Source organism: Mus musculus, chromosome 6 (assembly GCF_000001635.26).
Source record: "Mus musculus strain C57BL/6J chromosome 6, GRCm38.p6 C57BL/6J".
NCBI classification, from domain to species: Eukaryota; Metazoa; Chordata; class Mammalia; order Rodentia; family Muridae; genus Mus; species Mus musculus.
This window is the reverse complement of record NC_000072.6, coordinates 69418990-69441615: the sequence shown is the minus strand read 5'-3', so window position 1 is coordinate 69441615 and position 22626 is coordinate 69418990. Positions and strand designations below refer to the sequence as shown.

General features: G+C 36.7%; 1 gene segment (V, D, J or C) and 1 further gene; one reads left to right on the top strand and one right to left on the bottom strand.

Annotated features, from left to right (window-relative positions):
* The window catches only part of Igk (immunoglobulin kappa chain complex), a 3171119-nt gene that overhangs the window by 1285139 nt on the left and 1863354 nt on the right, over positions 1 to 22626 (bottom strand).
* Igkv4-59 (immunoglobulin kappa variable 4-59) lies at positions 2875 to 3398 on the top strand. The segment is given in 2 exon segments: positions 2875 to 2923; positions 3096 to 3398. Coding segments are annotated over 2 exon segments (352 nt in total).

Below are 22626 nucleotides of genomic sequence, written 5' to 3'. Positions count from 1 at the left end.
ACTACTCAGCTATTAAAAAGAATGAATTTATGAAATTCCTAGCCAAATGGTTGGACCTGGAGGGCATCATCCTGAGTGAAGTAACACAATCACAATGGAACTCACACAATATGTACTCACTGATAAGTGGATATTAGCCTAGAAACTTTGAATACCCAAGATATAAGATACAATTTGCTAAACACATGAAACTCAAGAAGAATGAAGACCAAAGTGTGGACACTTTGCCCCTTTTTAGAATTTGGAACAAATCACCCATGTAAGGAGTTACAGAGACAAAATTTGGATCTTTGACGAAAGGATGGACCATCTAGTGATTGCCATATCCAGGGATCCATCCCATAATCAGCTTCCAAATGCTGACACCATTGCATACACTAGCAAGATTTTGATGAAAGGACCCAGATGTAGCTGTCTCTTGTGAGACTATTCCGGGGCCTAGCAAACACAGAGGTGGATGCTCACAGTCAGCTATTGAATGGATCACAGGGCCCCCAATGGAGGAGCTAGAGAAAGCACCCAAGGAACTAAAGGGAACTGCAACCCTATAGGTAGAACAACAATATGAAGTAACCAGTACCCCGGAGCTCTTGTCTCTAGCTGCATATGTATCAAAAGATGGCCTAGTGGGCCATCACTGGAAAGAGAGGCCCATTGTACTTGCAAACTTTATATGCCCCAGTGCAGGGCAACGCCAGGGCCAAAAAGGGCGGGTGGGTGGGTAGGGGATTGGGGCGGTGGGTTTGGGGGACTTTTGGGATAGCATTGGAAATGTAAATGAGGAAAATACCTAATTAAAAAAAAAAAAAGGAAAAAAAATGGATATTTTACAATCCTGCCTACACTTTGACTATGTTAACAGTAGATGGCAGTACAATCACATTTCTGTTTTTGTTTGTTTGTTCAGGTTTTTAAAAAAAAGTTATTAGATATTATCTTCATTTACATTTCAAATGTTATCCCCAAAGTCCCCTAAACCACCTGCCCTGCTCTCCTACCCACCCACTCCCACTTCTTGACCCTGGTAGACACGAGCTCTGGGTGTACTGTTTAGTTCATATTGTTGTTCCATCTATAGGATTGCAGACCCCTTCAGCTCTTGGGTACTTTCTTGAGCTCCTCCATTGGGGGCCCTGTATTCTATCCAATAGATGACTGTGGGCATCTACTTCTATATTTGCCAGGCATTGGCATAGCCTCACAAGAGAAAGCTATGTCAGGGTTTTGTCAGCAACATCTTGCTGGCATATGCAATAATGTCTGCTTTTGTTTCCTTATTATGATCAATAAGACAAAAAGACCACAAATAGATTGTGAAAGGATTTTTACCAATCCTAACTCTGATAGGGCACAATCACACTTCCATTCTGTCACTAACACCAGCCCTAGAGCTCTAATTACATGAGATTTTAAAACAAGAATTACTCTTTTTCTACAACCTCACCAGCATCTGCATCACCTGCATTTTTTTTTTTTTTTTTTTTTTTTTTTTTTTTTTTTAGCCATTCTGAGTTGTGTGAGATGGAATCACAGGGTTCTTTTGATTTGCATTTCCCTGATGACTAAGGATGTTGAGTAATTCCTTAGGTGCTTTTTAAATATTTGGTATTGCTCAGTTGAGTATTCTTTGTTAAGCTCTGTATTCAGTTTTTTTAAAAAGGGGTATTTGGTTCTCTGGAGTCTAACTTATTGAGTTCTTTGTATATATTTAATATTAGCCCTGTAACAGATAAAGGATTGGTAACGTTCTTTTCCCAATTTGTTGATTGTCATATTGTCCTATTGACAGAAGCTTTGCAATTTTATGATGTCCCATATGCCAGGTCTTGATCTTAAGGCATAAGCTATTGGTGTTCTGTTCAGGAAATTTCCCCCTGTGATCATGTGCTCAAGGCTCTTTCCCACTTTGTCTTCTATTAGATTCCATGTATCTGGTTTTATGCAATTCTGATGGGATTGCAGGCTGGTACAACCACTCTCTAAACCATTTTAGTATCCTTAAATGGTGAAATATAAAGCCCATATTCACAAAAAAAAAAATAATAGATTTTTTTTTCTGTAGTAAACAGAATAAGACTAGCGACTAGCTACTAAATACAATGAAAGATGAAAATATGTTTTATTCAGAAATAAGCTAGCCATTTAGTTAGAAGAGTTTTCTTAGAAAGGCATACTTAATAAGTAACTTGATTTCAAGAATTCTTAGGTCAGTATCTCTCAATACATCTCAGTTGTTTTTCATAATAGTTGATTAAAAAAATGGAAGAAGTCTTTCATGAACGGAGGAATGAGAAATCATTCCTAAGATCTAGAGACATAGTCATGCTTCATCATGGCTATGCAGACTTTAACATTATAGGAAGATAATTAAAACTTTATCTAAGGTAAATTAAAACAATTTCAAAATAAATTGTTTTATTCACTTTTCAACACTATATTTTCCTCCTTCTCCTACCAGTACCCACTCTTTCAAGTCCTTCCCCATTCACTCAGTCTTTGTTATAAGTAAAATATTTGATCTAACTTAGACTTAAATTTGCAGACTCGGGGGCTGTCGATCTTTATAAATAAATGTAATTTATTTGAAAAGTGCTCTCAGATTCTCTCAGGTAATAAATCGAACATGAATTACACAGTTTCAGGGCACATGAAATACTGAGAATGGAGATTGTTCAGAGTAGTTTTAGATGAGTGCATCTTCATGAATCTCCAGCCCATATTCTCCCATGTGTTTATAAGCCAAGAACTGACTAGACTGTATCTTGCTATTTGCATATTACATTTTCAGTAACCACAAATATCTCTCAGTTGGTTTAAAGCAAAGTACTTATGAGAATAGCAGTAATTAGCTAGGGACCAAAATTCAAAGACAAAATGGATTTTCAAGTGCAGATTTTCAGCTTCCTGCTAATCAGTGCCTCAGGTAACAGAGGGCAGGGAATTTGAGATCAGAATACAACCAAAATTATTTTCCCTGGGGAATTTGTGTCCAAAATACAGTTTTTTCTTTTTCTTTTATCTAAATGTTGGGTGGTATAAAATTATTTTTTATCTCTATTTCTACTAATCCCTCTCTCTATTTTGCTTTTTTCTAGTCATAATATCCAGAGGACAAATTGTTCTCACCCAGTCTCCAGCAATCATGTCTGCATCTCCAGGGGAGAAGGTCACCATGACCTGCAGTGCCAGCTCAAGTGTAAGTTACATGCACTGGTACCAGCAGAAGTCAGGCACCTCCCCCAAAAGATGGATTTATGACACATCCAAACTGGCTTCTGGAGTCCCTGCTCGCTTCAGTGGCAGTGGGTCTGGGACCTCTTACTCTCTCACAATCAGCAGCATGGAGGCTGAAGATGCTGCCACTTATTACTGCCAGCAGTGGAGTAGTAACCCACCCACACAGTGATACAGACTGGAACAAAAACCCTCTAAGTCCTTAGGGTCTAGCTACTTCCTCCAAGAAATAAACTGTGGCCAGTGGTTCGATTGCAGTAATCCACACAGGGTGCTCTGCTTTACAATGTCATTTGCATATTTAGATGAATGTCTCTATAATATTCCACTGTACTTCAGTGCTGTTCTCAAATAATCTACATTTCCAGTGTTTATTTATTCTCAATTTTTGTTCTGTTTGTTGAAGACAAGTGTGGCAGACTATTTTACTGATGGTCCCCATGAACCTTTACATCTATTTTCTGCTACTTTCACTGATTTTAGAATCTTCTTGGTTTGTGGTTTTTCTTCAGGATATTCGTTTGCTCACAACACACTGTTTGTGTTATCTTACAGAAAGTAGTATCCATCCTAATATATTTTCTGGTTTTTATTAGTACACCTTCTTTCCACTAAATTGTCCTCTTAATATGTGCTTAAAATATTTTTCTCTCCAAATTAAAAAAGAAAAACTACTGATAGGCATATATATTTTCTTTCTATTCACATTACAAGTAATTGAAACACTCCACTAATAAAGAAACCTGTAAGGCAACAGAGAACTAATAAATGAACATTAATTCTTCGTATATCTATCATCTGTCTGTCTGTATGTCTGTCTGTGAATCCATTTGTGTGTGTTACCTTAATATGAATAATTAAAATCATAAAGACATTCTAATATTATAAATAGAGAAAAACAAATTATTTAAAAATTTGTGTTGTCATTTTTAAATTTAAATTACAGTTTAATTAAATGTAATTTACACTTAATAATAACAGGAATAATTATGTAATAGTTTATTTTCAATTTTCCAATGTAATGTGTTGGTATGAAATCCATCAGACACATTTACCAGCCTTTCTGTCTCCATCTATAGAAGAAAGTGTCACACCATCACAGGAAGTCAAGATATTAATGTGTATTTAGCACATTATTTATATAATTTGTCAAGAAACCCTTTTCAGAATCAGTTGTTTGACTTTTAGTCCTAGCAAAGAAAAGACCGCATAAAGAGGATCATGGGCTTATGAGCAGCCCTGACTCCACAGACAAATAGTGCTTCAAGCAAAATCTATACACATCTAAACCAAAAAGGGAACACTTTTATATTTATGTGTTGCCAAACACTACATGAAATTTAGTGCTTGGCATTTTTTCTGGTTATTTCTATGGGTACTGTGGTTGTATGAATAAGAATGGACATCACAGTTGCATATATTTAAATATATTTCAAATATTTCTTAGTAAGAAACCCTATTTGATAGGATTTAGAGGTATGTCCTTTCTGGAAAGTGTGTCACTGCATTAGACTCTGAGGTTTTAAAAGCCTAATCCAGGCCCAGTGTTTCTACTTTCTGGTCACTTGCTGATCCAGATTCCACACGCTCATCTCTCATGTCTGTCTTGGTGCAGCCATGCTCCACAATATGAAGATAATGAACTAAACACTAAGCAGGTCCCAAATAAAAGCTTTCTTTGGGAGAGTTTTTGTGGTTATGGTATCTCTCCACAGCAATATAATACAACCAGAAAATCCAGTGATCTAGAAAGGTCACTAGAAAATTTTGAATCATGAGGCATCAGTGAATCAGCAAGTCAGTTCTCCATTTCCTCACTTGCTCTCGTGTCTTCTAGAAGAATATTTGTCAGGATCTTTTTTCCTTTCTATGATGTTCGATGGACATGCTTAATGATCAACCCTCCCACGAGATATAAAATCAGAAAAAGGAGGATTAAATGTTCATTGAAACGTGTAGGAAGACATGGGCAGGGAAACAGACTAGAAAACCACCTACAGAGGTGCTGTATACACCTAAGTCCATCAACATCCCACCTTGAACTTTTAGGGAAATGTGGGGAAAATGGGTCAGAGAGCCTACATTATCTGTTTCAGGCAAGACTTGACTTCTTGGGAAGCACATAATCAACCGACCTTTGCATAAGAATCTCTATGCATCATGGCCAAGCCTTTGGATATTAAGAGTTTAGATTCTAGGGTTAAGAATTTGCACAATTTCTTCCAATTATAATTGTATGTCACTAGATCTATTAAAAACTACTGTTAGATCAATAAAACCAATTAGTGAGGGCTAATAAATATCCACCTTTTTTAAAGAAGTAAAGTAATGTCATGTCTAAACTATGCAGCTAAAGAGGAGATTCTAACTTTCCCATCTTGATGGAAACTCATTAACTATTTTTTGAGAGTTGTTTATTGTCTTCACGAAGTAGAATCACAAGGATACCTAAGATACCCTAAGGCACTTATCAGAGGATGTATCATGATGTATGAGATACTTTTTTGTTTTTTTTTTTTTTTTTTTTAGGTTTGTTTGGTTTGATTTTGGGTTTGGCTTTTGATTTTAAGGAGAGAAGATTTAAGGATTGCTCAATTATCCTGGAATATCTGATTATTTTAATATGCAGTAACTCTCACTCACTCCTACAAACCCATGACAAAAAAATCACAGGTTTTTTTTGTCACTCTCATGTGGAGCATGAAGTCTATGTAACACATACAAGAAGCTTCCCTAGCCCTTAGTCTCTCATAGCTGGTGTCTCTAGGAGTTTTATTTCTCCCATCATTTCTTCTACCATAAATTTGCCATATGAGAGTTTCATTTTCTTTTACAAGAAGACAGTTTGTCAATTATATTTATAACATATGCAAACATTTATTGACACATATATAGTGGCCCATGTCCAATGAATCCTAGTTATTTAATTCCATTCATGTTATTTGGCATATGAGTTTTGTCAAATAGTAGTTAGGGATTTTGATATGTAGAGTTCATATTGAAATGATATAGTGGAATTAATGCAATCATAATGGTTCATCATTAACTATGGCTGGCAGTCAAATTCAGAAAAGGGCTGATAACAAAGAAATGCTGAGGGAAAGATTAGGGCTTTGAGTACAGAATATATAGGGCATCTTAAGGATGCAAAATTAGTATATTGATTACTCACTTTGGCCTCTGGAGGGACATAGTCCTTCTGAATCCTTGATTTTAGCTCAGTGAGATTATATTTTAACCTTAGGAACGTATCAACTAACTATTTACTTATTAATTTGTAGACTTCATATTTTTACCAATGTAAACTATGAATTTCTGTTGGTATTTTAATTGTATTACAAAATACTGGTCTTGTTTAACTTCAATGATTAACAACATTCTCTATTACTAACTAGATTCTAAATATAAATAGTGGGTTTTACCAGTTACGTAGCTGTCTTGTTCAATGTCAGTCTATTATTTCTAACACCCCTCATGTCTTCCTTGCAGATAAACCCACTCATCTCTTCCATTTTGATAACTTTCTGTTCCTATCATTTTTTATGTGGCCCTGCATGGTTGTCTTCCTCAAGCTTACTCACCATTATCTCTTAGAGATTTGATGCTTGTAGTTGTTGAACTTGTCTTGTGTGAACATTCATGAACAAAGTCCTCTAGAAAATCATTAGGATTCCAATGTAAATTCAAGCTTATGATACATTTTGTATTCCTCTTTAAAGATTAGTGTAAGGTTTGCATGAAGGTGTCAATGGGAAGTTGTTGTTCAAGGAGATCCAAATGTGGTGTGATGACGAATGACAGTGTCCCATGCAGATGTACTTGTAGTAAATCTCCATGTTTTTATTTGTAAAGCATAAATGCCCAAGGCTTCACATGAGAGTTTCTATAGGGTTTGACATCTTATTAATAATACTCAATGATGACGAGGTAGAAATTATTGATTGATTTCTTTCCTCTTGATTCTCTCATCTTCTCTGCAAGGAAGTGGACACCCAATTTGGAGCTCTTTTTTGTTTTTTTGTTTTTCTTCCTGTCCAGATACTGCTCATGTACTAGAGTTTCATATGAATAAGAAGAAGGCACCAAAAAGATTCAATTCCGAAAATTAATATTAGGATATGTATTCTACCAGAAAGGGAATATTAGGTTGAAGTTATAATGGATTGTTGTAAATACATCGAATAATTTTTCATAATGAACTCGATTTCTTTTCTTTATAAAGACAACTTTACTTATGCAACCTTCTTAAATGAATGTTCAAAAGTTGCCTGTATAAATGTTCAATAAATAATTATGCAAAAATACATCTAAGGAACTTTCAGTAGTATGTAAAAATCTAAATGAAAATAGTCATTTATTTTGGATTGTTGTACTACACTTTTTATCACCTTCAGAATGATGTCTAGCAAGCCGTTGCCCAAAATTCTAGTTACATAACTACATAAAAGATGAAAACAGAAATAAATTACAGGATTCCTTTCTAGTGGATACAAAACATGTATTCTTTTGGAAGACTTTTTCCATTTGTACATAAGCTTGAATATCTAATAACTTCTGGTAATATGAGATATGAATAATTGAATATTCATGTTTCCCTAAAGAAACCCTAGTACCTGAACATAGTAAGTAAGTGTGACTTATTCACATCACCAGCCTATATGACTAAGTTTTTGGTTAATTACCCTTACAGTTCTATATCATTAACATGCCATGGATTTGTTACTGTGTCCTGGCATCTATACTTTATTCACCACTAAAATAATGACCATCTGAAAGGATTCTTTTATGTATATTCCAGTGTTTTCTTCTTGTTCTGCTAATTAGATGAGTTAGAAACCAAGATACTCTTTCTGAATCCATATGTGGAAACAAAATCACAACTATGTAGACATCCTTAGCTTACCTATGAGAAAATCAAGTTAACTGTAAAAGAGCCCACAAGAGCAGCAAATCTAGACTGTTTCTCTTTACCTGGTTCTTTCTGCTGTGCCAGAAAATTTGGCAGTAGATTTCTGAATGAAGCTCAGCCCACAGATGTCTGGCGAAAAAGTACAATGATGAGTTTAGGGTTAGAAAATGTCATTATGAATACTCATTTAATTGTGAATACTTGGCACCAGGAACTTCAATTTTGTTGTAGACCAAAATTTGAATATTGTAAAACTTAAAAAGAGGGAGTAAGATTAAGGAAAACAAATTTAAAAACGAAACTCATTAGAATATTTAGCTCAGGGCCAGGTGTGGTGGCACACACCTTCAATGCCCACCCACACTCAGGAGGCAGAGGCAAGTGAATTTCTGAGTTTGAGGCCACCTGCCTGTTCTACAGAGTGAGTTTCAGGACAGCCAGAGCTATACAGAAAAACCCTGTCTCGGAAAGAAAAAAAAAAAAAAAAAGAAAAGAAAAGAAAAGAAACAAACAAACAAACAAACAAAAACGAGAATATTTAGCTCAAAGGAAAAAGGATGGTGGAAGGAATGCATCACGAGATGGAACACTGACAACATATATCACTTTGTAACTGGCTCTGAATGATCTTACATGCAAAACTATTAGGATAAACATAATATTTTTAAAAGGCTTTGTATTGTGTACAATCTCCTCCAGTCTGCACTCTGAAACTTACAATATTTAATCACGTCAAAATTTGTTCAAGTGAGACTGTGACATTTATTAAAAGGAAGTATAAATTCTCAGGGTTTTTGTTTGTCAATTTGTTCTTCAAATGTCCTTAAATATGTTGCTCATCAGTGTGACCTTATGTCTCTAAGATTTGTTCACTAAAATGATCCTGGAATTCATTATTACAGTTAACTCTGAGTATTAATGGTGAGCTATAGTTCAGTCATGACCAGCCAGTTTCATTCATTTCCTATTATAAACTATTTTGACATGTACACTACAGAAAGTGCTATTCATCACATTTAATAATATGGTGAAGAAGAGTGGAAACAGAAGGTGTCTTCTTATAACGACATACTTTCAGTTCTAACTTACTGTTATTTGCATAGTGACCCTTAGGGATTCCATACTACTTACAGTTAATACTCTTGCCTCCCCAGAGAGCCAACAGACTGCCTTGAGTAGAATAGACCTCTCAAAACAACAGAAGATTTTTATTTCATCTCTGTGGTCTTTGTTCCTATTTACCTCACAGGAGACTGAACAAAAGGATAAAGGACTTCTTGGGTCTGCCTCTCCTACAAGATGCCTAAAGGATAACTGAAAATTATGTACATCTATCAATGTCCTGAGAAATTCTTTATCTAGTAAAAAACAATTCTTCTCCTAAAATTAGTTTTGTTTAAATTTATAATTCAAACACGCACATAAAACACACACACACACACACACACACACACACACACAAACCATGTGGACACATGCAAGCATACATAATCAATGTACACACACATACATACACACCAACCATATATCCTAAATAGCACTATTTTTATATTATAGATATAAAAAAGAGCAATGCCTTAATCTAGTGTTGTGATAGCTTGGTTGTGTATAATGGGAACAAAACAAAACTGTCAAAAGAAAAGATTCATCACGTTTATTAAACAAGGTTTCTTATTCAAGCAATATGTACCAAGGCATATTAGAAAATCTCATTATTTAATAACACTATTGGCTTCATTTATGGTGTAGTGAGATTAGTATCTTAAACCCTAGCTAGAGAGGCCTTACCTCATTGCAAATCAACAGGTATATATCTACATGGCAGACTACAATAACAAAGACTCTCAGGGCATTGGCATATACACATGACATAAAGACACATACATAAGTAAATAAAAAACAAAGTTCAAAATAAGTTTTCTCTTGCTAGCTTATGATGGTTGGTCTCACTACAACGTGGAATAAATGTTTATATTCACCTACAAAAGAATTCACCCAGCACACAGTTATTCCACGGCAGTTTTACATTCATTATTAGAAAAGTAGGCTAAATGACATTTATTCCATCCCTCTGCAGCCTGGATATCACAATCTCATATCTCAAATCTATACTCCATGATTACCTATTAAAATAATGCTAAATATTAGTTAAAGTCATATGTGTTCTGTTTATGATATAATCTAATGATAATCCAAGATTGCTAGTAATCGACATTAAATTCCCTTTTCCTCTAATTCATGAGGCAGTATATTCTTACAAATTCTTTTTACTTGATCATTTCATGTAAATCTATTCAGTTAAATTTTGTGCTATTGAAGGTTGGGGAGTAGTAAAGTAGCAGAGTGATTGCTTTTGAACTTAGTGGAACCAAGATGAGGGTCAGTAGCAGGAGCCTAGTAATTGAGGTCTAGAGATCCATGTGAGATTTGGCTTCTACTCTCACAAATAAAAAACTGAACTCAGTTTTATGACATTTATTCTGCCCTATTTTTGTTAATGGTCTTATGATATTTTGATCTTATCTATGCTATCTTCAAAACTATGCATGAATCTTTCTTATCTATGTATTTCCTTGATCTGTGACAAAAAAGTTTAAAAGGAAGATTCATCTTTCGGTTGAGTGAAAGAGGCATTTGGCTTTCATGAAATGAGAATTTGTGTAAAACTCACCTAAGAGAACAAAGAGAATCACCATTTCCCAATTTTTATTTCCAGTGTATTATTTCTTGAGTATATTGATGAGATTACTCCCCAATTCATTCTTTTTAAAAATATTTTTTATTACATATTTTGCCCAATTACATTTCCAATGCTATCCCAAAAGTCCCCCATACCCTCCCCCCCACATCCCTACCCACCCATTCCCATTTTTTTAGCCCTGGCGTTCCCCTGTACTGGGGCATATAAAGTTTGCATGTCCAATGGGCCTCTCTTTCCAGTGATGGCCGACTAGGCTCTAGAGTCAAGAGCTCCGGGGTACTTTGGTGGGATTGCAGGCTTGTACAACCACTCTGGAAATCAGTCTGGTGGTTCCTCAGAAAATTGGACATAGTACTACCGGAGGATCCAGCAATACCTCTCCTGGGCATATATCCAGAAGATGCCCCAACTGGTAAGAAGGACACATGCTCCACTATGTTCATAGCAGCCTTATTTATAATAGCCAGAAGCTGGAAAGAACCCAGATGCCCCTCAACAGAGGAATGGTTACAGAAAATGTGGTACATTCCCCAATTCATTCTTAAGTCCTCAAGTTTGAACATAATTAACATCAACAGTTCACTGTGTGAGCATAAGCAAGCCTACAGCTGAGTCGCCCCTGTAGATCTACCCAATGCATGGGGAAAGGAAGCAAGTGTGATTGTTTATCCTAAAGGGTCTACAATGGTGCTCTCTCAGCAGTGTTCTGCATCATGTTTATCTGCCATTTCTGAAGACCATCTGTCTTTAGGAATGTCTCTTTCCATAGCTTTGGTGACATCAAAAAGTGACAAATTTCAGAGAAGTGATTAGGGTTCTCAAAAGGGCTTAAATAGGAACCATAAACACTATCACCACAACCCAAAACTTAGAAACATGTGCAAAACAATAATGTAATAGCTATGAATACTAGTTTAAAGATAAATGAGAAGTGTAAAATCGAAGAGGAAAAATACAAAGTGGAAAGAGTGACAATCATTCTAAAAGGGGACATGGGAAAGAAAAGGAACAGGGAGGTTTCTGCTACTGATAATGTAAGTCCAAACTAGGAAATAGACAAAGACAACCTAGAGCTATATTGATGGGTAAAAAGGTTTTTATTAAATATTAGGAGTTGATGTGTTGGTTTTTCCCATAGTAACAGCAATGAAGAGAATGAGTAGAGGAGACCAATAATTTATGCCATGCACACTGGGAAATGCCATGCACTCAGGTCAAGTCTGCTTGACAGGATGAAAAGTCTGTAAGCACTCAGGAGGGAAAGAGTTTCAAGGAAACTCACCTCCTGGAGCTTTGGCATTTTCATTTACCCACATACTCATACCCCATTCCCGCATTAGTCTGGTGTATGGAACTATGAAATTTCTTTTAATATGTTATTATAAATGCCCTTTAAGATTAAATTCTGATACAGTTAAGTCTCCCCAGTGTTCCAAGATCACAGAAGCTTGGAATCAGGCAAGAATGCAGTAAGGTAGTTACCTATTCAGTAACTAATTAAGCATTACAAAAGAGGGAGCCAGTAGCTCAGAGCTGGTCTCCAGAGAATTTACTAAGGACAGTAGCAAATTGCACCCAAACAAGGGAATACCATGAAAGAGCCAAGGAATCCCACTGAGAAAGAAATCTTTAGTACAGGCTGTATTGCATATTAGAAGCAAATCGTTGAATTCTTCTGAAAAATGGAGATTCTCCAGTAACTTAAATGTTACACTCATATAAGAATTTAGCAAGGCCTAGGAATTAGGGGGATTGTGATGTAGCATTATTCATGAGGCCTGCCAAGAGCAGAACCCCCTGGTGCTGGCCTTCACAAGGTGCAAAGGTATACCACTAGAATGTGAAATCCTTACCTGTCACTAAGCTGACCCTAGATAGGACTGCCTTATCTTTTCTGTAAACATTTGCCTGGTTCCTGTAAATCCTTTTGAGGCCATTCCTTTGTTTTGTGTCAGGCCACTTCAATGTACTTTGGCTGCTGTGACTTCCTACCCCTTGTATTTTCTGTACTATATAAGGCTGGTGTTCACTTTGTGAGAGTACATTCAGATTCTACACAATCTCACATGTTGGTCTGTCTGCCACCCGCTGACACCTTGTCCACCTGCCCCAGAGACCTGTTCCACACAGACAAAAGGACCCAGAGGGCCTTCAGCAAATTTAGAGTTAACCTGTGTATTAGAATGAAAGCTTATTTTTCAAATTTTCTATAATTTGAGTTTCACACAATTACACGGCAAATTATTATGTCTATTGTCATTTCCTCCCTCTTATACTTTTTTTATCCATGTAATACAACCATCTTCCCAAATTTCCACATATTTCTCTCTTTATAACCTACTTACCCTAGTTAGCGGTATCCACATGATTATTTATGTGGTTCTCTCTTCTGAAACATGGTAACCCTATGGTCACTTTTAGTACTAGAGAAAATTATTATATTCCCTAATACTAAAGGTTCTGGATCTCCAGAAACCACTATAGCACTAATTGCTCAGTGTAGATTGAGTCCTGGAGGTGAACTTGTCATCCAGATCAGGATTTTGACTGCCATGATCTTGCAGATAGATAATGACTGCTTCTTGAGTTCAAGATTGCAATAGCCACATTGTGTCCAGAGGACAGCATTTCACAGCTCTCCTATTTTCTGAGTTTTACATTTAATCTACACCTATTCCATGACATTTTCTGAAACTTGACATAGAGATATAAGCTAGATGTTCCATATTAACTTAAGCACTCAGGTCTGAGTGTGTCATCATTCTTACTAGTCATGTATTTCTCCATTGACTTCTGATTAATTGAAAAACAAGCTTCAATAACCAAAGTAGACAAGAAATAGAGAAACCAAATGCCTGGACATTTGTATTATTACATAACTTTTCAATAACTGAGAGTATACATGTATCATAATATGTTGTCACACCATAGAATGATTGATTTATCCAGCTTTAGTCTCTTATTAGCAGTTACTTTGTCCATAGTAACTTGATTCTGTCATGTTCTGTGTCCAAAAAGTGTCTTATATTCAAGAATACAGTAATATTATCAAGTTTTATTGAGAATCTAAGATCAGTTGCAATAGCCCGTACTATTTTGATGTCTCCAAATTCTGATCATTTTACTAGGAAGACAGATTATATCAGGTACATCATAGCAGCCTGAGAAGCTGTAGGATCCTCAGGAACCTTCCATCAGAAGAAACTCAGAAAATCACTTTCCTTATTACTAATGTCCTTTGAGGTAAAATAAAGTTGAAAATACAGAGTTTGAATACAATCCTGTTTTACTGATCATCCAGGGGTTCTATTCTAGTTAACAGTATTATATCTCCTACTCTTAGAATTTCCACAGTTACACCACAATGTTTATTTAAGGTGGAATACCATGAAGAATTACCATTTCGATATTTACATGTATTCAGTAGTCATACTTGTTCGTGTCTTGTTTATGCATCAGATATTAGACCACCTGGATGCAGCTTCTCTGGTGTTTCTAGGAGACGCAGTGTACCTTAGGGTTTTACTTCTCTGAACAGACATCATGACCAAGGCAGGTCTTTTAAGGACAACATTTATTTGGGCCTGGCTTGCAGGTTCTGAAGTTCAGTCTATTATCATCAAGGCAGTAAAATGCCAACATCCAGGCAGGCATGGTTTGGGAGGATCTGAAAGTTCTACTTCTTCATTTGAAAGCTGCTAGCAGAATACTGGCTTCAAGGAATCTAAGATGAAGGGCTTAAAGCCATACACACAATGTCCCACCTACTCCAACAAGGCCACACCTCATAGTGCCATTCTCTGGGCTGAGCATATACAAACCATCACACAATCTAAAAGCAAATCTCAAGTTTCTCTGGCTTTTAAAATATTTCTACCCACTCTGCAATGGTTCCTGGGAAATAGGTGCAGAAAGTGTGTTGTTGTTGGATAATTTAGGACTGGTCACCACATAATCTCCTAATATCTGCATTTTGATAATTTATGGAGTATTTTTGGAATGATTTCCATCTGTTGCAAAGGGAATTGAACATCAAATATCTAAACCATATGAATTAAACAAACTATATTTATGTATGAATAGAGGTACTAAGAAGCCAGGAATCAGAGGAAGAGCAAGGAGTGTATGTGGATTTGTATGAATGGAGGAAAAAGTAGTGGCAAACAGTATGTGGCTATGTTATGCTTTTTAAAAGGTAAGAAAATTAGTATCATTTAGCTCAACCTATTTCTTCCACATAATTCAAGACCAAAGAGATGACAAAACTTGTCAAAATAAGAAAAGAGATAAATATTTCAATAAGAAAAAAGTGCATTGATTGTGCACCATAACCCCCTTTTGGCAATCTGTCCCTCCTCTAAGAATTGAAAAGCAGAACCTATCTAGGTGGGGAATCTCAGTGAGGCCTGTACAGTTCAGATGGTGTTGAAATAAGAGAGATATTCAATATAATGTATCTTAACATACTAATACTGTATTTGTTAGTTCAGGTATGCAAATTTTTCCATTTATACGGCTACCAAATTACTGCATTTTTCAATGGAAACCTTAATTCAAATTTCAAGTATTTAATATTTTCTATACCATTGTATGTGGTATCACTACTCTTCCGTGATTCTGAGCAATAGCAACAATTTATGACTCTAAAGTAGCCGCATGGTTGCAAGAAGACATGATAACTTGCCATCAATTTAAAACATCATGGCATATTATACAGTTTGTTAAATTATGGATTTATATTAAATGACTTTATACTATCAAATTCTATATTATTGTATCTTTTTGTAATCTCTCTGTATCTCAAAGAACATTTTATATCTCTGTTTTTTCATTTCATGAAGTCATGAAATGTGGTATAAGTGTGAATGTGCCTGTGTGAACACTATTTTATTCATGTTTGTAACTATTGGAAATAAAGAATCACCACATTTGTCATAGTAGTTTTTTTTGTTCTAAACATACTACTACTTGGCTCACAGTACTGTAAATTTAGTATTTCCTCTATAACTTCAAAATGGATATTTTACAACCCTGCCTTCACTTTGGCTATGTTAACAGTAGATGGTAGCACAATCACATTTCTGTTTTTTTGTTTGTTTAGCTTTTTAAAAAAAATTATTAGATATTACTTCATTTACATTTCAAATGCTATCCCGAAATTCCCCTAAAACCCCTGCCTTTCTCTCCTACCAACCCTCTCCCACTTCTCGACCCTGGTGTTACCCTGTAGTAGGGCATATAAAGTTTGCTAGACCAAGGGGCCTCTATTCACAATGATGGCTGACATCTTGTGCTACATATGCAACTAGAGACACGATCTCTCGGGGTACTGGTTAGTTCATATTGTTGTTCCATCTATAGGATTGCAGACCCCTTCAGCTCTTGGGTACTTTCTCTAGCTCCTCCATTGGGGGCCCTGTGTTCTATCCAATAGATGAGACTGTGGGCATTTACTTCTATATTTGCCAGGCACTGGCATAGCCTCACAAGAGAAAGCTATGTCAGGGTTTTGTCAGCAAAATAATGCTGGCATATGCAATAGTGTCTGCTTTTGGTTGCTGACTATGATCAATAAGAGAAAAAGACCACCAATAGATTGGGAAAGGATTTTTGCCAATCCTAAATCTGATACAGCACAATCACACTTCCATTCAGTCACTAACACCAGCCCTAAAGCTCTAATTACATAAGATTATAAATTAAGAATTACTCTTTTTCCACAACCTCACCAGCATCTGCATCACCTGCATTTTTTTTTTATTTTAGCTTCTGAGTTGTGTGAGATGGAATCACAGGGTTGTTTTGATTTGCATTTCCCTGATGATTAAGGATGTTGAGCAATTCCTTAGGTGCTTTTTAAATATTTGGTATTGCTCAGTTGAGTGTTCTTTGGTAAGCTCTGTATCCAGTTTTTTAATAGGATATTTAGTTCTCTGATGTCTAACTTACTGAGTTCCTTGTATATATTAAATATTAGCCCTGTATGAGATATAGGATTGGCAACATTCTTTTCCCAATCTGTTGGTTGTCATATTGTCCTATTGACAGAAGCTTTGCAATTTTTTGATGTCCCATATGTCAGTTCTTGATCTTAAGGCATAAGATATTGGTGTTCTGTTCAGGAAATTTTGCCCTGTGCTCATGTGCTCAAGACCTTTTCCCACTTTGTCTTCTATTAGATTCTGAGTATCTGGTTTTATGCATTGCTGATGGGATTGCAGGCTGCTATAACCACTCTGGAAACCATTTTACTATCCTTAAATTGTGAAATATAAAGCCCATATTCACAAAAAAATATTAGATTTTTCTTTCTGTAGTAAACAGAATAAGACTAGCGACTTGCTACTAAATACAATGAAAGAGGAAAATATGTGTTATTCAGAAAGAAGCTAGCCATTTAGTTAGAATAGTTTCCTTAGAACGGCGTACTTAATAAGTAACTTGATTTCAACAATTCTTTTTTTTTTCCATTTTTATTAGGTATTTAGCTCATTTACATTTCCAATGCTATACCAAAAGTCCCCCATACCCACCCACCCCCAATTCCCTACCCACCCACTCCCCCTTTTTGGCCCTGGCGTTCCCCTGTAATGGGGCATATAAAGTTTGCATGTCCAATGGGCCTCTCTTTCCAGTGATGGCCGACTAGGCCATCTTTTGATACATATGCAGCTAGAGTCAAGAGCTCCGGGGTACTGGTTAGTTCATAATGTTGTTCCACCTATATAGGGTTGCAGATCCCTTTAGCTCCTTGGGTACTTTCTCTAGCTCCTCCATTGGGAGCCCTGTGATCCATCCATTAGCTGACTGTGAGCATCCACTTCTGTGTTTGCTAGGCCCCGGCATAGTCTCACAAGAGACAGCTACATCTGGGTCCTTTCCATAAAATCTTGCTAGTATATGCAATGGTGTCAGCATTTGGATGCTGATTATGGGGTGGATGCCTGGATATGGCAGTCTCTACATGGTCCATCCTTTTATCTCAGCTCCAAACTTTGTCTTTGTAACTCCTTCCATGGGTGTTTTGTTCCCAATTCTAAGGAGGGGCATAGTGTCCACACTTCAGTCTTCATTCTTCTTGAGTTTCATGTGTTTAGCAAATTGTATTTTATATCTTGGGTAACCTAGGTATGGGGCTAATATCCACTTATCAGTGAGTACATATTGTGTGAGTTCCTTTGTGAATGTGTTACCTCACTCAGGATGATGCCCTCCAGGTCCATCCATTTGCCTAGGAATTTCATAAATTCATTCTTTTTAATAGCTGAGTAGTACTCCATTGTGTAGATATACCACATTTTCTATATCCATTCCTCTGTTGAGGGGCATCTGGGTTCTTTCCAGCTTCTGCCTATTATAAATAAGGCTGCTATGAACATAGTGGAGCATGTGTCCTTCTTACCAGTTGGGGCATCTTCTGGATATATGCCCAGGAGAGGTATTGCTGGATCCTCCGGTAGTACTATGTCCAATTTTCTGAGGAACCGCCAGACTGTTTTCCAGAGAGGTTGTACAAGCCTACAATCCCACCAACAATGGAGGAGTGTTCCTCTTTCTCCACATCCACGCCAGCATCTGCTGTCACCTGAATTTTTGATCTTAGCCATTCTGACTGGTGTGAGGTGGTATCTCAGGGTTGTTTTGATTTGCATTTCCCTGATGATTAAGGATGTTGAACATTTTTTCAGGTGCTTCTCTGCCATTCGGTATTCCTCAGGTGAGAATTCTTTGTTCAGTTCTGAGCCCCATTTTTTGATGGGGTTATTTGATTTTCTGAAGTCCACCTTCTTGAGTTCTTTATATATGTTGGATATTAGTCCCCTATCTGATTTAGGATAGGTAAAGATACTTTCCCAATCTGTTGGTGGTCTTTTTGTCTTATTGGCGGTGTCTTTTGCCTTGCAGAAACTTTAGAGTTTCATTAGGTCCCATTTGTCAATTCTCGATCTTACAGCACAAGCCATTGCTGTTCTGTTCAGGAATTTTTCCCCTGTACCCATATCTTCAAGGCTTTTCCCCACTTTCTCCTCTATAAGTTTCAGTGTCTCTGGTTTTATGTGAAGTTCCTTGATCCACTTAGATTTGACCTTAGTACAAGGAGATAAGTATGGATCGATTCGCATTCTTCTACATGATAACAACCAGTTGTGCCAGCACCAATTGTTGAAAATGATGTCTTTCTTCCACTGGATGGTTTTAGCTCCCTTGTCGAAGATCAAGTGACCATAGGTGTGTGGGTTCATTTCTGGGTCTTCAATTGTATTCCATTGGTCTACTTGTCTGTCTCTATACCAGTACCATGCAGTTTTTATCACAATTGCTCTGTAGTAAAGCTTTAGGTCTGGCATGGTGATTCCACCAGAAGTTCTTTTATCCTTGAGAAGACATTTTGCTATCCTAGGTTTTTTGTTATTCCAGACGAATTTGCAAATTGCTCCTTCCAATTCGTTGAAGAATTGAGTTGGAATTTTGATGGGGATTGCATTGAATCTGTAGATTGCTTTTGGCAAGATAGACATTTTTACAATGTTGATCCTGCCAATCCATGAGCATGGGAGATCTTTCCATCTTCTGAGATCTTCTTTAATTTCTTTCTTCAGAGATTTGAAGTTTTTATCATACAGATCTTTCACTTCCTTAGAGTCACGCCAAGATATTTTATATTATTTGTGACTATTGAGAAGGGTGTTGTTTCCCTAATTTCTTTCTCAGCCTGTTTATTCTTTGTATAGAGAAAGGCCATTGACTTGTTTGAGTTTATTTTATATCCAGCTACTTCACCGAAGCAGTTTATCAGGTTTAGGAGTTCTCTGGTAGAATTTTTAGGGTCACTTATAAATACTATCATATCATCTGCAAAAAGTGATATTTTGACTTCCTCTATTCCAATTTGTATCCCCTTGATCTCCTTTTGTTGTCGAATTGCTCTGGCTAATACTTCAAGTACTATGTTGAAAAGGTAGGGAGAAAGTGGGCAACCTTGTCTAGTCCCTGATTTTAGTGGGATTGCTTCCAGCTTCTCTCCATTTACTTTGATGTTGGCTACTGGTTTGCTGTAGATTGCTTTTATCATGTTTAGGTATGGGCCTTGAATTCCTGATCTTTCCAAGACTTTTATCATGAATGGGTGTTGGATCTTGTCATATGCTTTTTCTGCATCTAATGAGATGATCATGTGGTTTTTGTCTTTGAGTTTGTTTATATAATGGATTACATTGATGGATTTTCTTATATTAAACGATCCCTGCATCCCTGGAATAAAACCTACTTGGTCAGGATGGATGATTGCTTTAATGTGTTCTTGGATTCGGTTAGTGAGAATTTTATTGAGGATTTTTGCATCGATATTCATAAGAGAAATTGGTCTGAAGTTCTCTATCTTTGTTGGGTCTTTCTGTGGTTTAGGTATCAGAGTAATAGTGGCTTCATAAAATGAGTTGGGTAGAATACCTTCTACTTCTATCTTGTGAAATAGTTTGTGCAGAACTGGAATTAGATCTTCTTTGAAGGTCTGATAGAACTCTGCACTAAACCCGTCTGGTCCAGGGCTTTTTTTGGTTGGGAGACTATTAATAACTGCTTCTATTTCTTTAGGTAACATGGGACTGTTTAGATGGTCAACTTGATCCTGATTCAAATTTGGTACCTGGTATCTGTCCAGAAATTTGTCCATTTCGTCCAGGTTTTCCAGTTTTGTTGAGTATAGCCTTTTGTAGAAGGATCTGATGGTGTTTTGGATTTCTTCAGGATCTGTTGTTATGTCTCCCTTTTCATTTCTGATTTTGTTAATTAGGATTTTGTGCCTGTGCCCTTTAGTGAGTCTAGCTAAGGGTTTATCTATCTTGTTGATTTTCTGAAAGAACCCACTCCTCGTTTGGTTAATTCTTTGAATAGTTCTTCTTGTTTCCACTTGGTTGATTTCACCCCTGAGTTTGATTATTTCCTGCCGTCTACTCCTCTTGGGGGAATTTGCTTCCTTTTTTTCTAGGGCTTTTAGATGTGTTGTCAAGCTGCTAGTATGTGCTCTCTCACGTTTCTTCATGGAGGCACTCAGAGCTATGAGTTTCCCTCTTAGAAATACTTTCATTGTGTCCCATAGGTTTGGGTACGTTGTAGCTTCATTTTCATTAAACTCTAAAAAGTCTTTAATTTCTTTCTTTATTCCTTCCTTGACCAAAGTATCATTGAGAAGTGTGTTATTCAGTTTCCACGTGAATGTTGGCTTTCCATTATTTATGTTGTTATTGAAGATCAGTCTTAGGCCATGGTGGTCTGATAGGATACATGGGACAATTTCAATATTTTTGTATCTGTTGAGGCCTGTTTTGTGACCAATTATATGGTCAATTTTGGAGAAGGTCCCGTGAGGTGCTGAGAAGAAGGTATATCCTTTTGTTTTAGGATAAAATATTCTGTAGATATCTGTCAGGTCCATTTGTTTCATAACTTCTGTTAGTTTCACTGTGTCACTGTTTAGTTTCTGTTTCCACGATCTGTCCATTGAAGAAAGTGTTGTGTTGAAGTCTCCCACTATTATTGTGTGAGGTGCAATGTATGCTTTGAGCTTTACTAAAGTGTCTTTAATGAATGTGGCTGCCCTTGCATTTGGTGCGTAGATATTCAGAATTGAGAATTCCTCTTGGAGGATTTTACCTTTGATGAGTATGAAGTGTCCCTCCTTGTCTTTTTTGATAACTTTGTGTTGGAAGTCGATTTTATCCGATATTAAAATGGCTACTCCAGCTTGTTTCTTCAGTCCATTTGCTTGGAAAATTGTTTTCCAGCCTTTCACTCTGAGGTAGTGTCTGTCTTTTTCCCTGAGATGGGTTTCCTGTAAGCAGCAGAATGTTGGGTCCTGTTTGTGTAGCCAGTCTGTTAGTCTATGTCTTTTTATTGGGGAATTGAGTCCATTGATATTAAGAGATATTAAGGAAAAGTAATTGTTGCTTCCTTTTATTTTTGTTGTTAGAGTTGGCATTCTGTTCTTGTTCCTGTCTTCTTTTTGGTTTGTTGAATGATTACTTTCTTGGTTGTTCTAGGGCGTGATTTCCGTCCTTGTATTGCTTCTTTTCTGTTATTATCCTTTGAAGGGCTGGATTCGTGGAAAGATATTGTGTGAATTTGGTTTTGTCGTGGAATACTTTGAATTCTCCATCTATGGTAATTGAGAGTTTGGCCGGGTATAGTAGCCTGGGCTGGCATTTGTGTTCTCTTAGTGTCTGTATAACATCTGTCCAGGCTCTTCTGGCTTTCATAGTCTCTGGTGAAAAGTCTGGTGTAATTCTGATAGGCCTTCCTTTATATGTTACTTGACCTTTCTCCCTTACTGCTTTTAATATTCTATTTTTATTTAGTGCATTTGTTGTTCTGATTATTATGTGTCGGGAGGAATTTCTTTTCTGGTCCAGTCTATTTGGAGTTCTGTAGGCTTCTTGTATGATCATGGGCATCTCTTTCTTTATGTTTGGGAAGTTTTCTTCTATTATTTTGTTGAAGATATTAGCTGGCCCTTTAAGTTGAAAATCTTCATTCTCATCAATTCCTATTTTCCGTAGGTTTGGTCTTCTCATTGTGTCCTGGATTTCCTGGATGTTTTGAGTTAGGATCCTTTTGCATTTTGTATTTTCTTTGACTGTTGTGTCGATGTTCTCTATGGAATCTTCTGCACCTGAGATTCTCTCTTCCATTTCTTGTATTCTGTTGCTGATGCTCGCATCTATGGTTCCAGATCTCTTTCCTAGGGTTTCTATCTCCAGCGTTGCCTTGATTTGGGTTTTCTTTA